This window comes from Tachysurus fulvidraco, chromosome 9 (genome assembly GCF_022655615.1).
Source record: "Tachysurus fulvidraco isolate hzauxx_2018 chromosome 9, HZAU_PFXX_2.0, whole genome shotgun sequence".
In the NCBI taxonomy this organism is placed as follows: Eukaryota; Metazoa; Chordata; class Actinopteri; order Siluriformes; family Bagridae; genus Tachysurus; species Tachysurus fulvidraco.
Window position 1 is genome coordinate 14,608,874 of NC_062526.1, and position 21,644 is coordinate 14,630,517.

General features: G+C 36.6%; 2 protein-coding genes across 3 annotated transcripts; one reads left to right on the top strand and one right to left on the bottom strand.

The window, feature by feature from the left end:
• Positions 1 to 1,462: 1,462 nt before the first annotated feature.
• Positions 1,463 to 7,074, bottom strand: ficd (FIC domain protein adenylyltransferase). 2 transcript variants are annotated; one of them, XM_027142063.2, is made up of 3 exons: positions 6,964 to 7,074; positions 3,910 to 4,222; positions 1,463 to 3,672 (listed from the first exon to the last, which is right to left on the bottom strand). In XM_027142063.2, exons 2-3 carry the CDS (start codon positions 4,178 to 4,180, stop codon positions 2,594 to 2,596), a joined length of 1,350 nt encoding a protein of 449 aa, XP_026997864.1. In that variant the 5' UTR covers positions 4,181 to 4,222; positions 6,964 to 7,074; the 3' UTR covers positions 1,463 to 2,593. The 2 variants fall into 2 exon arrangements, with proteins under 2 accessions (XP_026997864.1, XP_026997855.1); XM_027142054.2 differs by lacking the exon at positions 6,964 to 7,074 and adding an exon at positions 6,447 to 6,603.
• A 4,462-nt stretch (positions 7,075 to 11,536) lies between these two features.
• LOC113638392 (chemerin-like receptor 1) lies at positions 11,537 to 14,990 on the top strand. Its single transcript, XM_027139542.2, has 2 exons — positions 11,537 to 11,694; positions 12,140 to 14,990. The coding sequence occupies exon 2, from the start codon at positions 12,150 to 12,152 to the stop codon at positions 13,059 to 13,061; it is 912 nt and encodes a 303-aa protein (XP_026995343.2). The 5' UTR covers positions 11,537 to 11,694; positions 12,140 to 12,149; the 3' UTR covers positions 13,062 to 14,990.
• Positions 14,991 to 21,644: the final 6,654 nt, after the last annotated feature.

Genomic DNA, 21,644 nt, shown 5'->3' on the forward strand with positions numbered 1-21,644 from the left:
TATGAAGGTTTAGTGCATTACAGATTAGAAACTTGTTTTTTCCCAATATACGCTGCTTTGGTCAGAAAAGGAAAAAAAACGAGTATAATTTATTAGCACGCTGGGATGCTCATTGATGCAGAATTTAGGTTAAGTCTCGTTTCCTGGATTCTGTAATTAACATGTTCACAGATTAACTAGATAATAAAGTAAGTATTTAGTAGGATCTCTTCAGCTGTTTTATATCCACTTTTTTTTCCTCTCTGGAATTCTTATCTGATAGTGTTGTGTTCCATCAGGCTCCTAGTGTTTTCACCCCACAAACCTTAGAGTTTGTCATATCCTGGAAGTCGAGGTCTGGTTTTAGGATTATAGCTCCAGATGGCTGACACGTTAGTTTTGCCTTACCTTATCGGCACAGTATTGAGAAATACGGCTAGTGTTTAAGTGAGGCTAGCATCTCTGTCACATTGCCAGACTGCACAAATCCAGAACCTGATCCACTCTCGAGTTCAAGTCGTCGTGGGGTTCGACCTCACGTCTGGATTTCCTTCCGTCTGGCTGTGACATTGCCTTAGATCGTTCCCAGTCTTTGTGGAACCGAACGTTTTAAGTGATTAAGAATCTATGCAGCTGTTCATTGCTAGAACCTTCCGTATGAGTTTGCCTAAATAATACCCCATCCCCTTGGCCATACTGTAAATACGCCAATCCGTTTAGTAGAAGTAATTTTGTCAATGAAAATGGAAGGCTCAAACCTTTAAGTGAATATTTATTGTGTGATGTATATTATTTTTAGAAACCCCTCCATCCACCACCAGTCATCATTGTAACCCGGTCCCTTTTTACAGTGTTTATTGAGCATTCGCCTCCTTCACCCGGGAAGGCGTAACGGTTTTGTACAGCGTTTGTATATTTTGACCTGAAGGAACAGTAGCTCTAAATATTTGCTTCTGATCACCACAGTGGCCTAAATAGTAATGAGAAAGGAACCATGTTGTCGCAATGTCTTGTTCAACTTGTCTGTATCCTAAAAATATTGCTCTTTTAACACCCCTTCATATAACACCCCCCCCCCCCCCATTTCTTTTGGTCAAATATATTCACCTGATACATCTTCTGTATTTTTAAAAATTGTATCCCTGTATTTTTGCCACAATTTCTCCGTAAAATTTCTTTAGAATTATTCTCCCTTATTGTTTCCTCAATTGTTTAAGAACAATTAAATCATATGTGGTCATTAAAACAATGCTTGGTTATTTTTCTGTTACATGTAGGAAATGAAACTCTGCTGATAAAGAATTTTTCTATTGCAAGGCTAAAAAAACAGGAAAAGTTATAATGTAGAAAGTTTATCACCTATAGACTTTCCAAACAGCACTGACACTGGAGACTCCTTCCTGCAAAAAAAAAACACTTACTACAAATACTTTTGATGAAACCATGTTTATTTAATTAAAAAAAGAGAGAGAAGACAAAGTGCTGATCTCAATAATTTAATTAGTTTTTTTCACACACAGAAAATAACTTCACAAGTCAGCAAAATAAATAAGTAATAACATCAGCTCAGAAATATAAAGTGCTTCTTGATACAAACCTTCAACATGAGGCACAAAGTGGTAATGTGGTTATTAATATGGTCTATAGAACTAAACGTAACCTTATGAGCAAACCAAAGCACAAACCAAAGCAAAAACCCAGCACCAGAAAACACTGCAGTCTGTCAGGTCTTTATGTTGAAATTGCACTCAATGCACAAGCTATAGTTGCTCATGAACTTTGATTCTGTAGTAGCAAATAAAAAAAAAAAAAAAAGATGGTGATTGCTAAAATAATGACCTCACACTTGAATTTAGCAGAATTAGTTAAGAATTTAAAACTATTTTTTTAAAATTAAACAATAAAACAAAGGGAATAACATACAAGATCTGGTAGACACTGCTGTGTAGCTAACTCTTAAAATGTTTGTTAGCTTAAACGATTGCTAGCCCTAGCCAAAAAAAGACAACTCCATCAAAAGAACACAGACATTAAATGATTTTTATGCATTCCCAATCTAATGGTCCACGATCATAAAATAAAAATCAATAAAATGTAGCCACTATGAATATCAAACTAACATGAAATGACAAAATGGGGAAAACAGACAATGTGAGAGAAGCAATAAATCGGAGTTCTACAATCAGACCAGTTGTATATAATCGATATATGATTTGCTCCCAAGATCAAAGGAATTCTCTTATAGAAAAAACAAACAAAATAAAAGAGCAAACAAAATCATAAAATGCAAACTAAACTACAAGCAAATTTCATACTATTGTAACAAATTATGCAACATTTGACGGTCTCCAACATGAAATTATCATGGAATTCTAAAATGGCAGCATGATCCTGGCTCAGAATGGTGATTTGATTGGAGATGAATTGAACACTAACACAGCTGACTGATTAAATAGTTTCTCTACTCAGAGGAATCAAGTGTGTGATTTGTTTGATCTCCATTAATTGCAGATGCCAGTTTTGCTAAAGCAATGTAATAATGATGACTATCAAGAAGACAGAAGGTCCAAAAGTGACCAGTGGTAATTATGACATGATTGAGTTGCAGATCACATTAGTTATGCACCGATATAGTCTGTTTGCAGTCAGGACGAGCGTGATTGCTATCATCAGGCAAACCCACTGCATTTTCAGTGGTAGCTATGAGCAGTGTGTCCAGAGTGATCTCTGTACACTTGGCAATAAAACGGATGAACGGGCGAACGTCACCCTCGTTAGCTGTGTCCAAGGCGGCGTAATACTCGGCCCTTTGCTCTTTCCGGATGGTGATTGGTGGGTAATTTGCCTGCATCAGCACCAAGTTCATCAGAAGCCTTGAGGTCCTTCCATTCCCATCCAAGAATGGGTGTATATAGACAATTTTATAGTGCGCCAGAGCAGCAAATTCCACTGGGTGAAGGTGCAGCGCTTCATCTGAATTAAGCCAATGTATTAGCTCCTCCATGTGCCGCTCCACCTCGCTCGGATGAGGTGGTATGTGGTGGCCTACAAACACTTGGCTGACCCTGAATCGCCCCCCTTCCACTGGATCTGTGTATCCCAGCACTCGCCGGTGGATCTCCAGGATATCGTTGATGGTGATGGCATCAGTGCGTGAAAGTAGTGTGTTGTTGATGTACTTCATGGCGGCATCGACACCAACAGCTTCGTTCTGCTCATGGAGGCTCCTCCCTGGCACAGCGTAGTGGGTCTCAATGATGTGGCGGATCTCAGACAGAGTCAGTGTGTTGCCCTCGATGGCCACAGTATGGTAGATATGGTGGTAATATGTCTCCTCCATAACCCTGCGAAGAGCAGAATTGCCTTTTGGAATGGAGATGAGACGTTGCACTTTGGCATCGATAATGCCAAAGTGACGCTGGTCAATTTCCTCCACTAGAGGGAGCGTCCGATCACGGCTCACCAGTGCCCTCTGGTGACAGGGTGAAATGGCAAGCGCTTTCCTGTACAGGTGCTCAGCTTGGACCACGTCCTTCTCCTCCTCTAGGAGGGTACCTAGCTCGGTCAAGGCATCCACAAAACCTGGGTTCATGTTGAGCGAGTGAACAAGAAGTTTGTGCGCCTTCTCCCTTTTCCCTTGTTTCTTCATCTCCAGGGCCAGAAGAAGAGCTGCCTTTGATTCCAACTGTGAATCTGTAAACAGAAATTTGGGTGATTACTTTAAAGAAGGAGAGACTACTCTGGTATTGGTAATGTAAGGGGCCTAGGTCATGGTGCTATAAATTGGTAATAATGACTTGTAATCTAATTGACTCGACAATCATGGCTGTATTTTCTTCTCACATACACACAAATCACACACATCTGAATTAATCAAGTAATTTATATTAAATGTACAAGGAAAACCAAACTCTTTTTCATCCACCCTACCTTTACTGGGCTTCGGCTTTTGAGGCAGGAGCTCAAGTGCAGTGTAGGGTACAGTGAGGCTGGTCGAGTGCCCCACTGCACGATGGGTGTCGCCCCATAGATGGCAGCGCAAGAGGGCGATGCCTCTCAATTTTGTACAGCAATTCTCCTCTACACCCACCAGAGGCAGCAGCAGAACCAACACTGAACCCAACAGGACGAAGAGTACAGGCCCCCATCCCCATAGCAGAGGACTAGCGCTGACGTGACGCAACACAGTTATAGCTGCCATCAGTCTAGGTGTCCTGCTTTACCGAGCCTCAAGTCCAGCATTCTGTGAAGAAAAGCAGGATCTAGTGTTTTCCAATGCATCTTATGGTTAGCTTTTCTTAACACCTGACTCAAATCCATCAATCTAATACAAGTCTTGTGTTCAAGAGGACCCTGAAATGCTTTACTGAACTCATGGTATAAACATCTTATGTTAGCAGACATACCACAGATCTTCACATCAACAGATAATTTGTATTAAAGCATAACACGTCTATACATTTCATGTTTAGACGTCAACAGATACAATGCATTCTGTCAGCTTGGCTGTTAAAAGGGGCTGTACTGGATTGGGGCTTGGTGTATGAATTGTCTCACAAATGAAATCATTGTTACAATGTAAACATACTGATTGTAAAGATTTATTTTTTGTTAGAAAATTTGATTTACTTCGAGCAAATATACACTCTTACTTGCATGAGTCTTATGGGGTCATCAACTGGCTGAACTGTGGTCCAGATACAGACCCAGCAAAGTATTTAAGTAGAACCAAATGATATATATTATCTGGCTGAAACTATATGGACACCTGACCATCAGAACAATATTCTTGTTAAACTGAACATCCCTTTCCCCTGTCTATTATAATACCTTCTACTCCTCTGAGACGGCTTTCCAGTAGATATTGGAGCTTGGCTGTGGAGATTTGTGATCACACAAGTCAGAATCAAGGCTCTGTGCAGAACACAAATTCTTTCACTCCAAACTGGGACAAACCATGTCTTCATGGAGCTTGAAAAGTTGAGAGACTCTTAGTTCCAATGCAAAGAAATTTTAAAGCTACAGAATACAAAGACTATCCATACAATTCTTTGGTCACATCTTGTATATCTTAATCTAAATTATTCAAGATTTCTTGTGAAATATTGCAATTTATTAGGGGAAAAATAATTAAATGATGGCCAAGCTATCAAATAAAGATTTGATTGGTCAGGTGTCCTTGCAGTATTTAATCTACTGTAGGTTTTGAAACGTCCTCTTTTTGGCATGTTTCACATGCACTATGTAAATGATTTATCTGCAGTCAGCTGTACAGGAAAAGAAACCATTTTCAGACTTCATAGATGTCTCTAGTCTGAAGCAGAAAGGATAAAAGTTGATTGCACAGAAAAATCCACGAGTATAGATGCCTCATCTTGTTAATGAAGCCATTTCACACGGTTTTATTCCTGATAGTGTTCGGGGCTCAGACACACTTTCCCAGTTTAAATGTAGATTAAAAACTTCTCTCTTTAGTCAGGCGTACACATAATACATCCCAAAATATTGTGCACTATTACATCAGACTTGCAAATATTATGCACAGCAGCTATGTTATCTGATCGTCTTCCGTGCCATGAAGATTTTGGACCTCCACTGAGACGAGGCCGACTCGGTGAATCCTGAGGCATCTAGAGATCTATCAGCTACAGTTAGACTCTGCTATACTATAGAGATGTGAACTCCAAGTGATCTTTTGCATCAATACAACATTTGTCAGACTGTATATTTATAATCACACCCTCCAGTGTCACCCATATGAGGATGAGTTTCCCCTTTGAGTCTGGTTTCTCTCAAGGTTTCTTCCTTTACCATCTGAGGGAGTTTTTCCTCACCACAGTCACCTCAGACTTGCTCATATGGGATAAATACAAACACATTTAAATATAACTAATATTAATCTTGAACTTTGTATTCTATTAATCTTTATATTAACCTTTTGTTCTATGTTTATGTTCTGTAAAGCTGCTTTGAGAAAATGTCAATTGTAAAAAGCGCCATACAAATAAACTTGAACTGAATTGAATTATTTGCTTATGGCAAAGAATTAAACATTACATGTAAACAATAACGCGTGTTGCCAATTTAGTCATGTTAGTTCCAAGACCTTTATGTAATGAATGATACTGAACACTGTTTAGTTGCATATTCTGCGATAGTTTGTTTACAATTCGATAAAGATCTTTAATATCCTACTGTATGTATAATAAGTTACTAATCACACCATAACACACCTAATTAACTACTTCCCAGTGTGTAGGTAACCCAGCTATACATCCTACTACATTTACATCGTTTAATCCAAGGCATTAACTGTTATATTCACTACTGAAGCACAAACACTTGTGTTCAAACCCACACACTACGGCACTTATCTCTTACTCACAGCTACTATTTAATACAACAGCAGGCAACGTAAGTCCTAATTTATTCGCCAACTCGGTCTTTATGTAGCAGGACATTCTTACCTTTCCATTAAGGTGAAAAATGTTTAGAAAACCGTTCTGTTCGTTTTAGCCTCGGCTACGTCTCTGTAGCACAGCTGTCCACTTCCGAAAATCTGACGTAGCTTTAAACGCCAACGCGATTCGTCGTTTCGTTGTAAAACGTGCTAGAGGATAGGCTAATCCAGGATTTACGCACGTCTAAACATCAACACTTCTGATTGGATAAAAACAATTCTGGCTCGCAATTGAATCATAGATATCCATGCAATTGAATGCGAAGGACTCGAATTCACACCCTTTATAAATAATTTATAATGTTTATTTAATGAATACTTTGAAAAATAAACGTTTTACATAACCTAAATATTCCTACACACATTTTGAAAATATGTTTAAAAAAAAAAAGAAATTAATAAAAAAGAAAAGATTAATGCAGTCCAGAACACGACCACTAGATGGAGCGCAATGGTTTTAAAAAAAACTATATTTTGCAACACGTTCATCCTCATCATTTAAGCGTCAAATATTGCTCACTTACAATGACTCAAAGATGCATTACGGTGATAAAATTCTTCTCCTTCATCTCGGATGATCAACACTACTGAATTGTATACACAAACAGCGCCCACAGATAAACGTTGTTACTATGGCAACCTGTAACAGGTGCTTCGATAAACTATGTGTTAATGGTGCTTCGTTACCACTGTAAAAGTTGCTTCTGATAGGATGATGAATCAGTTGTTAGATTAATGGGTCATAGTAACATGTAACATGTCATTTTTGTCACTAGGTGTGTTGGAGTGACGCTTTGTTGTGGCTGAACAGGCTACTGATCTGAAAGTCGGAAGTTCAGTGTTGAATCAGAATCAGAATCAGCTTCATTCTCCATGTGTGTGCAGACAAACAAGGGAATTGTTATGGTTTTTAAGGTGCTCATATATACATACATACATACATACATACATACATACATACATACTGTACATACATACATACATGCATACATACATACATATTCACATACATACTGTACATACATACATACATACATACATACATACATACATACATACATACATACATACATACATATATACATACATACATACATACATACATACATACATGCATACATACATACATATTCACATACATACTGTACATACATACATACATACATATATACATACATACATACATACATACATACATACATACATACATACATGCATACATACATACATATTCACATACATACATACATACATACATACATATACCCACACATACATACATACATACATACATACATACATACATACATACATACATACATACATACATATACCCACACATACATACACACATACATACATACATACATACATACATACATACATACATACATACATACATACATACATACATACATATACCCACACATACATACACACATACATACATACATACATACATACATACATACATACATACATACATACATACATACATACATACATACATACAAACATACAAACATACATACTTCAACTGCACATTTCACAATTGCACATGTGTACATACAAATTGTCTATATTTGTATATGTATTTTTCAAATGTATAATTAAACTGCACATTTCAATGTAAATGTGTACATGCAATTTCGTTTATACTGTATATGTTATTCTTTTACACTGTGGAGCTTCTGGCACTAAAAAAAATCCTTGCATGTGAAAACATGCCTGGCAATGAAGCTAATTCTCATTCTGATACATACACACACACACACGCATACATACATACATACATACATACATACATACATACATACATACATACATACATACATACATACATACACACATACACACATACACTCACATACATACATACATACATACATACATACATACATACATACATACATACATACATACATACATACAAACATACAAACATACATACTTCAACTGCACATTTCACAATTGCACATGTGTACAAATTGTATATATTGTATACTTCAACTGCACATTTCTCACACTTGCAAATTTGTACATACAAATTGTCTATATTTGTATACTGTATGTATATTTCATATGTATATTTAAACTGCACATTTCACACCTGTAAATTTGTACTTGCAATTCCGTCTATACTGTATATGTCATTCTGTTACGCTGTGGAGCTTCTGGCACTAAAACATATTCCTCGCATGTGAAAACATGCCTGGCAATAAAGCTGATTCTGATTCTGATACATACACACAGACACACATACATACTGTACATACATGCATACATACACATACACACACACACACACACACACACACACACACACACACACACACACACACACACACACACACATATACATACATACATACATACATACATACATACATACATACATACATACACACACAAATGCATACACACACATACATACCACATACATTTGACATTTGAGAGATTTGACTTCTCTATTGTCTATCCCTGTTAATATCACCTTTAAAAATTATTTTATCTTTTGTGTGCACTTTGCTTGACCATGTCTTAACTTCTATATCTTGTTAATCCATCAGGAATCTACCAAGCCAAGTCATGTCCAAAAATGTGGAAAGTTAATTTTAGCTTTCCTTGGACAACTAAGCAGCATATGCAGATCATGACTGTTCCTTTCCAAACAATACTAGTTTTAAAAAACTGATATATAATGGATATACAGTGTAGTTATAAAAGAAGGAAAAAGATTCTCAAACAAGGATTACTTTATCTTGACTGAATGCAATGAGTTAAAAAGATAACAGCCTTGATCTACTATATATAACTTATCAGACATGCAGCAGAGGAGGCTGTAATCTGATCATAATTCCCCCAGAGCTGTTCATCTCCTCTGTTCAGTTACTGTGTAATACAACTTTATTATGTATTACACTTTTGTGTTCAAACTTCAAAAGTATTGCATCAAGGACACAAAACTTCTGTTATTAAGGAACCTTGTCCCTTCTCAGAAGAGTTAAAAATGGAATGAAATGCTAAATAAATGCATATAGGCAGAGATGAGTGCTTGAGGAAATTAGCCATCCGGGTTTCAGTGAGACAGGAAGAAATTCAAACAATGACTCTTTAAAACTTTGATAAGCCAAAAGTACTTTCACTTTTTGCCATCCAAAAACAATCTGAATCTGTAAAGCTAGATAAACCTTGACTCACCAAAAAAAAGGATGTTGAAGAATAGAGGGAAAAAATCCATCCTTTTTCCAATCTTCAACTGTCAAGTGTGGTTGATCCTGAGCTTAGACTCCTGTTCTTGCCTGAAAAGATTTGCTTTGAGTCAAAAGGTTTTTCCAGACCAAACAGGGATTGTCACGTTGGACCTTAATGTTCCTTTATTTGTGCAACAATGTGTACTGTCAAAACAAAGGACTTTTTAATTCCTTTAGTGGCATTTTCAAATATTTGGAGAAAAGAAGCATTAATATTGCAAATATTTTAAAAAATACAGTCATAGTTTTTTTATTCCTGTGAATCACACTGTAACACTCACTCACTCTCATTTTCTACCGCTTATCCGAACTACCTCGGGTCACAGGGAGCCTGTGCCTATCTCAGGTGTCATTGGGCATCAACGCAGGATACACCCTGGATGGAATGGCAACCCATCACAGGGCACACACACTCTCATTCACTCACACACTCACACACTACGGGCAATTTTGCAGAGATGCCAATCAACCTACCATGCATGTCTTTGGACCGGGGGAGGAAACCGGAGTACCTGGAGGAAACCCCCGAGGCACGGGGAGAACATGCAAACTCCACACACACAAGGCGGAGGCGGGAATCGAACCCCCAACCCTGGAGGTGTAAGGCAAACGTGCTAACCGCTAAGCCTACACTGTAACAAAATTTTTAAATTGCTAATTTACATGTGTACTCCACATGATTGTAAGGAAATTCATCATTTCCTTTTCCACCGATATTGTTAGGGGGAACTCTCCAAGTCAAGTCAAGTTAAGAAACTTTTATTGTCATTTCAACCATATATACTGTAGCTGTTGCAGTACACAGTGAAATGAGACAACGTTTCTCCAGGACCGTGGAGCTACATAAAACAAAGACAGAGCTAAGGACTAAGTAAGTTAGTCCTAGATACATAAAGTGCAACTGTGCAACCTGGTGTAAACAGTGCAGGACAGAAAAAGACTATACACAAAAGACAATAAACAGAAACAGCACCGACCAGTGTAAATACTGTATGCTCAAACAATATTGCATGTATTGTATAGACACGGCACTTCATTTAGACTGTAGGGTAAACACTCCAGATTTCAATTGAACTCTAAGGTAAACACATAAAACTTGTCATGGACTCATGGGGCTTGACTTATACAGTCTTGTTTGTTATATAACATCTCAATGGAGTATATCTTGAACCATCCTTTATTAGTATATCAACATTGTTATTTCCAGTATGTTTAAAGTTGGACTAGTTGTGCAGAAAGTGCCATAGCCAGATTCTGCCTGGTCCATACAGAGAAGAGAGCCTCAAGATTAATTTGTTTCAGATTTCTCTAAATTGAGTTAATTTGCATCTGGTAGAATGTGTGAAGGACAAAGCATTTGCTGTTTGCTGTAGTCAAAGATCTAGACAAGTAAAGTCTAGTCAATAAGCTTTTATTGTCATTTCAACTATATATAGCTGATGCATTACATAGTGAAATGAGACAACATTTATCCAGGACCACAGTGCTACACAGAACAAAGACAGAGCTACAAAAAACAACACAGAGCTAAGGAAGTTTAAGTAAGTCAGTCCTAACCACATAAAGTGCATCTGTGTAACAAAAGACAATAAACAATCTGTATACAAAAGATAATACACAAAATCATAATTAAATCTAACAAGAAGAAGCAGTAAACACCTAAAGTAACAATAAAATGTGTTATAGTCTAACTATGTGACTTCCTGGAGCAGATGTTATGTGCTGCAAAATGTACTGTAATATGATTCGGCTCAGTCAGGCCAGAAACTCCCATTAATGGGGAGTGGAACGGTGGAATGTTTGTTATTTTCCCTGCAGATTACTTGAAACAGTTCACTTTCAGTTTTGGAGACTCATTAAAACTGCAAAGTTGTTTCGACTGGTATGTGGAACCTCCCATTAAGGGGAGTGGGATGTTTTTTATTCTCCCTGCAGTTCACTTAAAACAGTTCACTCACTACTACTGCAAAGATTTAACTGGTATGTGGATGTTTGTCTGAGGTAAGAAACTTTAATCTTTCATTGCATTCAGACTACAAATAAACTTATATATTTCATACTGCATGAGTGCTACAGGAGTTATGCAAAGATACTGTTAAAAAGGAAAAGAAATAAGCTTTCTTCGTATCTAACACTTAACACTTAAAACCAGCATGAATGAGGGTGAGTCAGAAGAGCAATAAAAAACTTGCTTTATGTCATATTATTGCTTTTTTCTTCTTCTAGATAGTTAATAGTTAGTTTAGTTAAAGAACATAACAGTACATATACACAGAGACTATACTTATATCCTGTATTTTAGCCAATTTGTTGCACAATAATTCCACAGAATGAAACTGAACACGCAAGGGAAAAAATCTTTAACATTGTCCAAGAACTGGCATGATTGCACAAGAGAAATAACTTCAATTTCCAATAAAATACCTCTTCCTTTCTCTTTTATTAGAATTGCCAAGATGTCCTCCAGTAATACTTCAATCGATGACTACTATGAATCAGACCCGGAGTTGCTTGAAATGAAAAAACAGTATAATTTTGTAAACACAATCCGAATGCTATACATCATTGGATATCTTATCATCTGCACCCTCAGCCTGGTTCTCAACTTATTAACCATTATTGCAGGCAGCTGGTACTGCAAGTCTGACACCGCTAAGTGGATCATTGCATTAGCTGTGACCCATTTGATCTGCTCTGCATTTCTGTCATTGCAGATTCTCTACAGCTGGTATCACTTCAACTGGCACTATGGAGCAGCTCTGTGCAAACTTTCCTCCTATGTATTTTATGTCAGCATGTTTTCCTCAGCAGCTATACTGACTCTACATAGTGTCGCTGATGGAACTGAATGCAGAATATCAAAGTGCATGCCATTCCACCATTCATCAGGGGTCCTGATGATGATTTTGGGCTCCTGGATATTTGCAATGTTCCTAGGCATCCCATCTTTGTACTTCAGAAGACTTCAATACACAGACCTGGGGGAGGAGTGTGTCAATAATTATGATCATACAACACAAACCATCATCAGCTGCTATAGGTTCTTACTTGGTATTTTGATTCCTGCATTTATGATTGGCATCTGTTGTTGCTGTAAAAGAATTCGCATGGAAAAAAAATTGATGAAAATCTTTGGTTTGATAAAAGTGGCTTACTTTGTGTGCTGGACTCCCCTGTTATTTATAGGGCTCCTGCAGAACAATCCAGAATTTGTTTCTGATTTCTCATATAGAGATCCTGTAGTTACTGTACTGGCTGCAGCGCACTGCTGTGTCAACCCAGTGATCTATCTTTTGGTGAGTCTGGATTTTAAAATGCAGTGGATGAGGCAAGCACAATCTGACCAATCATCCAACAGTTATATCTGATGCCTAGAGGTCTACTGACTATATACACTTTGCATTTGCTATTATTCCATATGCATTTATTGTGTGCTTATGCTTATGCCTACACAGTAATAAAATATATATATATGTATATATATATATATATATATATATGCAAATGCTTCATAATAATAACAATACTAATTGTTAATACTAATAATAATACTTATAATTATTAATTATTAATTATTATTAATTTAATTATAAATACTTATTATTATCATGCATGAAGATGATGTGAAAGTATCTTTGGTTTTAACATTTGAACATAAACATTCAAATAATTGTAAATGTTTTACTTTTTTTTCAAAATATAAACTAACACTTTTACTAGTTTAGTCCAAATACATTGAAGTGAACTGAACTAAATACAAGATCTAAACTTAAACCAAAAGAAGATTTTGGTTTAGATTTATTATGTTATTTTTTACCATCAACATTTGTTTTTGTGAATATTATGAGGCATAAATCCAGCAAATGAAGATTGAGGAATATGTTGTTATAAATACAATATTATGTACTTTAAGAATATAACAGTATAATACACATTATTATTATACTTTTTTTAAGCAAAGGCACTGACTACAGTATGTTGCATAATGTAGAGCTCTTCCTTTACAGGAAGCAAGAAAACACTTCATTATTTAATAAACCAAATGCACATATATGTTAGACCAAAGAGAGGGAGATAGAGAAAGAGAGAGGGAGAAAGACTGTTTGTGGTAATAATAACAAACAGGAGTTCATGTTCTGAGTAAAGGAATGATTTGCATTTGGCTTAAAGCCATATTTTTATTTTGGGATTTGACTTATCAGCTTCCCAGATGTTTTCTGGCCATTGTTTATTGTTAAACACACCTATCCTCTGCACCACCCACATTACTTTCACATTACAATTTGGGACTTGTCTTTCTCCCCTTGGGAGATTTATCCACTTTGCACATGTCTACTTGGAAATATCAAGACAACAGATAATAAAATATATTTGCCTGAACAAAAAAGCTTTTGCTTTTGCTTTTAACAAGAACCAACCAAACAAACAAAAGAAATGTTTGCTTTTCACTTCTTTCTGGTGCAGTTCTTATGTTGTTATAATGACAGTCTTAAGCATAGATGCACAGATGTATATTAGTTCTTTAACAGTTATTTCCAGCATGTTTGAACTTGGCCTAGTACAGAAAGTGTCACAAAAAGTGCCGTAAAAAGAGGATTAGCTTACTTTAAAAAGGTTGTAGGTTTAAAAAACCTACAAAGCTTACTTTATGTGTTGCAAAATGTGTTCGATCCAGAGTGTAAATGGAATGTGATCCCAGTCTTCCACTCTGACCTCAGACTGAGCCAAATCACATTCCATTTACACTCTGGATCGAACACATTTTGCAACACATAAAGTAAGCTTTGAAACAGGTTATACATTGTATGTCTTATCTTAGGAACCTTCATTACTTATTGTTAGATCTAGATATTTAACTAAAGCAAACAAAAACTGTGAACAATTCACTTTCAAATTTGCAGGCTCATTACTACTACCATGTACTTCAGTAATAATAATACTAAATAATCAGTATTTTATCATGAAAGAAGATGATGTGAATAATATATTATACAGAAGTACTAATAGAAATAACAAAAATACTGTACTATTTATGCCAATACATGCTTGTTGTAGTAGCTGCAGTGTAAATGAAAAAACCTTAATTAAGCATGAATATTTACTATCACATAATACTATCAATATTATTAATATAAAATTGTGTTGTTATATTTTGCATTAAAAATGAAAGGTAATGATAAATGTTTCACTAATTCTGAGCCAATACATTGTACCTCTCATGTTTCGCCTAGGGTTACTCCTTGTGTATAAGTACCCCTGTTTTGTCATCATTAAATTTAAGGATCTTAAGCACTGCATTTCTTTGTCCGAGTGATTTTTTTTCCTGTGGCAGATCAGCTAATGAGGTGCAAATTAGTATAAATAAATAAATAAATAAATAAATAACTAAATATATAATATAAATATTATACATAATAAAAAACTATATATAAAAAAAAATATATATATATATATATATATATATATATATATATATATATATATATATATATATATATATATATATATATATATATATATATATATATATATACAGTTGTGCTCAAGTATTTGCATACCCTGAAAGAAAGAACATTTATTTGGAACAACCCTGATCAAAAGTTTACATATCCTTAAATGTTTGGACGCATTATAAACACACAGGTTGACACACAGTGGTTTAAATGCCTATTAAAGGGAAATTGTAATTAGTGTCAGTGAATAAATACGGAGAATTTCTCAGTCTCATGATTTGGGGAGATCTCAACGTGCAGTTTATGTTCAAGACAACCAAAAAAAAATTACATTGAGAATGTTCATTGGAAGCACTGGTGAAAAGGTCTAGTCCTCCTTAACATTGGTAAACAATAAACAATTGATGTTTTGTGTCAAGTGTGCAGTCTTTGGTTGCCACACAAACTAGGCTCATTGACCCAGTCCAGGTTCCCTGGTTCTGATGCTACCAGCAAGACAAATGGTGCTGGAAGCAGAAGCATGGAAGTAAGTGAGAGCATCTGTGCTCAGCTAAATCTCTCATCCATCTATTGTGTCACTGACGAGGTTCTGGTGAGACACAAAACAGTATTTTGCTGTACTCACAGTGCTTACAAGGCTTCATCCCACCTCAACCTTAAATGGCTATCAAAGAGTTCAAGGGCAAATTGCTTTCCAAACACCAAGCATATACTGCATATGTAGCAAGGTATCCAGGCAGTCATTTTTCTTCTTGAGTCACTTCCTAATTCCAAATATTTCATAGGTAAAGAGTTCATTTGTCTTTCTACTGATGGAGACTCTGTGCCCTCTTCACCTTCCTCATTCATAGACTTTCTTTGCCCAGTGTCTTCTAACTCCAAGAGATTGCTCTGTTCCTTGGCTGTTGGCTGATTTGTTATACTGTCTCAGAGAATGAACATAGCAGCACTCAATTCTCATCTGATGTTACCTTAGCTAAGACCTCTTTCTACATGGAAGCTTTAGCACAAAATCCTTGCAAGCTCTACAAGAACTTCTATTCACTTTTTACCCTGCCAACTTCTCATTCACTGCTGAGGTCAGATATTCACTCCTAACATGACACCTACACTACACATTCAGGATTCCCCTTGTCTTTCCCAATGTCAACATATGGGACACACTTCCTGTTTCAGTGATGTCACTGTAGGTTTCAGTTCAGTTCAATCTTTTATTTCAATTCATTTAAATTTACACCTGTGTCCTGCATTTGGGTCCACATCTGATTTTCCTAGCAGATCTTGTGATATCCTCGGACAACTCTCTGATCTCATCATCAGTCAGTGCACAAAACTTTGTCTAAGGTTACACCAATCAGCTGTCCGTTTCCTCTCACATTGATAGCTTAACATGCTCATGTTGATTTCTCCTTTACAACATCAGAAAAATTCATCCATTTCTGTCCACATGGTTAAATGGTTGTCATTTTGAAACTGGCTTATTACAACTATGTCTTCCCACACCACTTTATTGCTACGCTCCCTTCAATGGCTTCATGTAGCTGCATACATGAGATTTAAAACACTGATGCTTGCACTTATCTCACGTCTGAACCTATTGTGCTGATCAGTTATCAGCATAATTTATCAGTTATCATTTACCAGTCAGGACCTACATTCTCTCAGAGTACAATGTACTTTTACTAGATGTCCCAGAGGCTGAGACACTGACTGCCTTTAAACATCTGAAGAGCTCAGGATCTGTTTAAAAAAAACACTTTATTGTATACAAATAATTTTGTTGTCTTTTGTCATACCATACAATCTCCACAATTGAATTTTAGACTTCAATTTAGAAACCAGAATATGTTCTTATTTAGAGAGACCTCAAAGACCTTCAATAAGTTGCACCCAAATAAAATAAAGATATGCCATACCCTATAAATGTAACTGAACTGACCGATTAAGTATGTGGTTAAAAAAAAGAAGTCATTCTTCACATAATTTCCCCAGCACTGCAACCACAATTAACTCTTGCTTAAATGGGGTTGCAAGTGTATGAAGAATATTGAATGAATTTAACAGATATGATTGAAAGCCTGAGTGTTGTGTGCTGTAATATCAGGTGCTGTAATATCTGCTGTCATTGCTTTCAGGATGATCCTCATTTTATTAGGTTTATTTAAAATGGTTTTGCTTGTTAATTATATATCTAGTGAGTTCAAAAGCAGTTTTCAATTTAATTTAATTTTATTAAGTAAATTTAATAGATTTATCTTTCTATTAAAAGTGGGTGAATGGTACTGGGTCTGTAGTTGTGGAAGTAAAAGCACATTTGGTGAATGTAAGTGATATTTACATTCACAGGGATATTTATGATTATCCATTGGTGCCTGTCATCATTAAATTCATTAACAAAAAAGACAACAAAATAAATTAGATGTGGCGGTTAGACTTTGCCTCACACATCCATTAATCCTTGGGACAAATTTGCCAGGGACTGCAGTAGAGAGAGAGAGAGAGAGAGAGAGAGAGAGAGAGAGAGAGAGAGAGAGAGAGAGAGAGAGAGAGAGAGAGAGAGAGAGAGAGATGTATCTTCTTCTTCTTTCGGCTTTTCCCGTTTTCCACTACTCTTTCACATCGCTTCATTGTGTGGCTCATCATCTTTATGCCTCTGTAGTTGTTAAAAATCTGCAACTCACCCTTGTTCTAAAAGATTTCATCTTCTCACTCTCTAAAATCCTGTTAAACAATCTAGATAGAAATTCCACTGTTGGCTCTCTTTGACCCTTCCACACCTCAACAGGTATGTCAACTGAAACAACAGCCTTTCCACTCTTGATTCACCTCAGAGCCTTCCTCACCTAATCCTTTCCAGTCTTTGCTGTTTCCTGCTCTACAATATTAACCTCTTCCTCCTGTCTTTTCCTAACCTCTTCCTCCTGTCTTTTCCTAACCTCTTCCTCCTGTCTTTTATTTACTCTCATTTTTCTCCTCAAAATACTCCTTCCATCTTCTATGCACACTCTTCTCATCTGTTTCTTCGCACCTTTACATTTCTATCTCTGATCACTCTTAACTGTTGCACATCCTTCCCATCTCTATCTCTCTTTCATGCTAATCTGTATGTAAGTAATAATGGCTAATCAGTCCTTTCTATGTCCCACTTCTTTTTAGCTAGCCTCTTCTTGAGGAATGCTGTCCTGTACTTCCTCGTTCCACCACCATGTTTCTTTATGTAGCCCGTCTACTCTCAATAGTTGTAGAAAGGGGCCCTGAGTTCTTTATTCTAAGTTTTGTATGTATTGGGCAGCTATATAAAAAACCTAATCTCTCAAATTAGAACACTAGAAACAAAGTATAGCCTGGTATATCACACATTAACACTCTTTAAAATCTTTAATGTGTGCTTTAGGTCACTAAAATGAAAACATCAATGAACCTGTTTCAAAATAATTTATAGTTTCCCGTTTTTTTTTTTTAATTAAATAAAAAAAGAAAACAAAATACAATTTATAAATGCTCTTTCCCCAAAATAGTGTGTGATTTCACATTTTTAACTTTTTTTGTGTGTGTGTGCTCTGTTTCTCATTGTCCTCAAAGCATCCGGTTATAACAACAACAACAAAAAAATACATTAATAAAATAAAAGCCTGCTTCATTCTTAAAATAGAATTTTCTAGAATACAGATTTACAATTTTTCCATCTTTACCAATCATTGTAGAATCATTTATCAATTTTAACATTTTTAACCCATGAACTTCACATTTTAATTCACAACTGAAAATATATATTTTAACCTTTCTTAAACATTACCTATTTATTTATTTATTTATTTATTTATTTATTTATTTATTTATTTATTTTATTACAAATAACATGTTTTTTATAAGTGGGCTACACCTATCTTCTTTTCTCCATCCACACACCTAACACCCTTCTGCCTGTCTCCCTGATCACTTCTGCTGTAGTCACACAACATTCTTTCTTTTTCCACTTCCATCACTTGGTCTTCTTTTCTATCCTTACTCTCCACATCTTCCGGACCACCAGAGATATTTTACACATCACCATCCAATGTTGACTACACTTTCACTGACTACACTTTCTCCTTCCACTACATTAGAATCAATAATCTCTCTCAGACGGACTCATCTACATAGAATGTAGTCTACCTGCCTACTCCTACTTCCACTTTTATATGTTAATCTATGTTCCTCTCTCTTCTGGAAATGTGTTAACTATAGCCATTTCCACAAGCAAGTCTACCACCATCTGTCCTTCTAGGTTCCGTTCCTTAACACCAAACCTGCCCATCACCTCCTCATCACCTCTGTTTCCCTCACCAACATGCTTGTTGAAGTCTGCTCCAATCACTATCTATTCCATCTGGAAATACTCTCTATCACCTTATCTAGCTCATGCCAGAATCTCTCCTCCTCTTCTAACTCACAGCCTACTTGTGGAGCATAACCACTGAGCAGACACACTTATCCAGAGTGACTTACATTTAATTTCAATTTATACAACTGAGCAATCGATGGTTAAGGGCCTTGCTCAGGGCCCCAGCAGTGGCAGCTTGGTGGACCTGGGATTTAGACTCATATTCAGTATTCCAACGCCTTAACCACTAGGCTAAAACATCCCCTTTTTCAACCTCACCCCTTTCAATTTCTAACTTTAAACCGATTACACTTTCTGACACTATATTCACCTCTTAAAATTTCCTCACAAACTCATCCTTCAGGATCACTCCTACCCCATTTCTCTACCTATACACACCATAATAAAAACAGATTGTATCACAATGCCGGTGGCATTCTTGTTAACACAGGCTTCGAACGATCCAGAATTAGAAAGAGAGATGTATGGAATGATGAAATATTGGCTAGGGAGGCAGTGCCAGGGCCAACAACCTCAGCTCTATGCTAGGAGGAGACAGTGAGAGGGGAGGGCCCTGCTCTCCCCCCCTGGTGTGGATTTCCCTTGGAGAGAATTACCCTTAAAAATTAGAGATGCAGGCAGTCTTTCAGTCAACTGAGATACATCAGTGGTCTATTAATGTGCTCTCTCACCCCTATTTTTTGATTATTAATAATAGGTTATATTGTGTGATGCTTCTACTGGCCAGGTGTTCATGGTGATGGTCTCAGGCATGTGCAGCAGGTTGTGAAGATCAGTTGATAAATCCACTGGCTATCCACAAAGTGCCAATGCTTACCTTAAGTCACATAACACAGTTGCAAGAACATTAAGCCCAGCTTTATAACAGGGCTAAGGTTATTTGTACCAGGAGATAGTCTGGTGCTGGTTTTGCCACCCATTTCTAGCCCCAAAATTGCTTTACAAGTGGTAGGGAGCCTTTGAGTTCACATGGTGAGATGAGGATAACGATTATGAGGTGTCCCAGTGACATCCGGAGTATTCTGACATGTTCTCACTTGGTCACATACATAGATGTCCCCACTGGTGGAGGTGCAGAGCTGCCCCTATTTTCTACTTGAGATTGAAAAACTGGATGTTGAGCATGAGCTTTAGGCCATGCTCAATATGGTAGTAAATAAACAAGGAATTCAGTGACTGCCCCACCCTAGTAGTTTTGGTTCCCAAAGTGAATGGTTTAGTCATCTGTGAAATAGACTCACATCAATTAACTGCTCGATCAGGTGCTTTTATCCAAGGCCAAATTTCTAGATTTGACAAAATGATCTTGGCAAAATCCATTCATTCCTATAGCTAGAGAAAAAAATACATTTTCCACTTCATGAGACTTGGATTGCTGGGGGTCCATGCAATGTTCCAGTGACTCAAGGACAGTATCTTCTGTCCACATGCCACTGTATATCTATGCAAGAGACTAAGAATAGCACAACAGAGAAGGGCTGTTTGGCCATCAAATGAATGAATGAATCATGAATGACCAATGTCTGTATACTATAATGCAGTGCTAAGTGCTGACCAGAATAGTTACTGACCTGTTTAACAGCTCGACACAGTAAGTGCTAATGGACAGACAGGTTACTTGTCCTGTTTCTTGTCCTAACTTTTTTGTGTTGTAAATTTTTTCCAGTCTTTAATAGACCAGGGATTTTTTTTTAACAGTACACGAGGGGCTTAAATCTCTCACAATGTAACTGTGTTACACCAACATAATATCAACATATGTAAGGGTTTGCAGTATAAATGAGTATTCTTTAGTGGTCTCACTGAAAGTAGGCAGTGAGAGAGACAGAGAAAGGAGCACTATTAATTAAACTACTTATTAAAATATTGTGGCGGGATTTAAAGAAAAAACACTTGAGATGTTTTTTCCTCAGGAATAACACAAAAATACTTGGAAATAAAATATATACAAAATTTTTATAAGGTATTTTACTGCAGAAAAATAAGATAACTTTCCTAGCTTCCAGCTATACAGAACAGGATGTGGGATCTGCTGCTCTTGACCAACATGTAAAAAGGATTTTTTTTGCTATTATTGCATAGGATCGAAACAGAAGTGAAATTAGTGGATGTTG

Excerpts from the sequence above, each read along its gene's own strand:
- LOC113638392 (XM_027139542.2), top strand. The coding sequence starts at position 12,150 with ATGTCCTCCAGTAATACTTCAATCGATGACTACTATGAATCAGACCCG.
- ficd (XM_027142063.2), bottom strand. The coding sequence starts at position 4,180 with ATGGCAGCTATAACTGTGTTGCGTCACGTCAGCGCTAGTCCTCTGCTA. Across the intron at positions 3,673-3,909 it reads AAAGCCGAAGCCCAGTAAAG|ATTCACAGTTGGAATCAAAG; the intron begins GTAGGGTGGATG and ends TTCTGTTTACAG.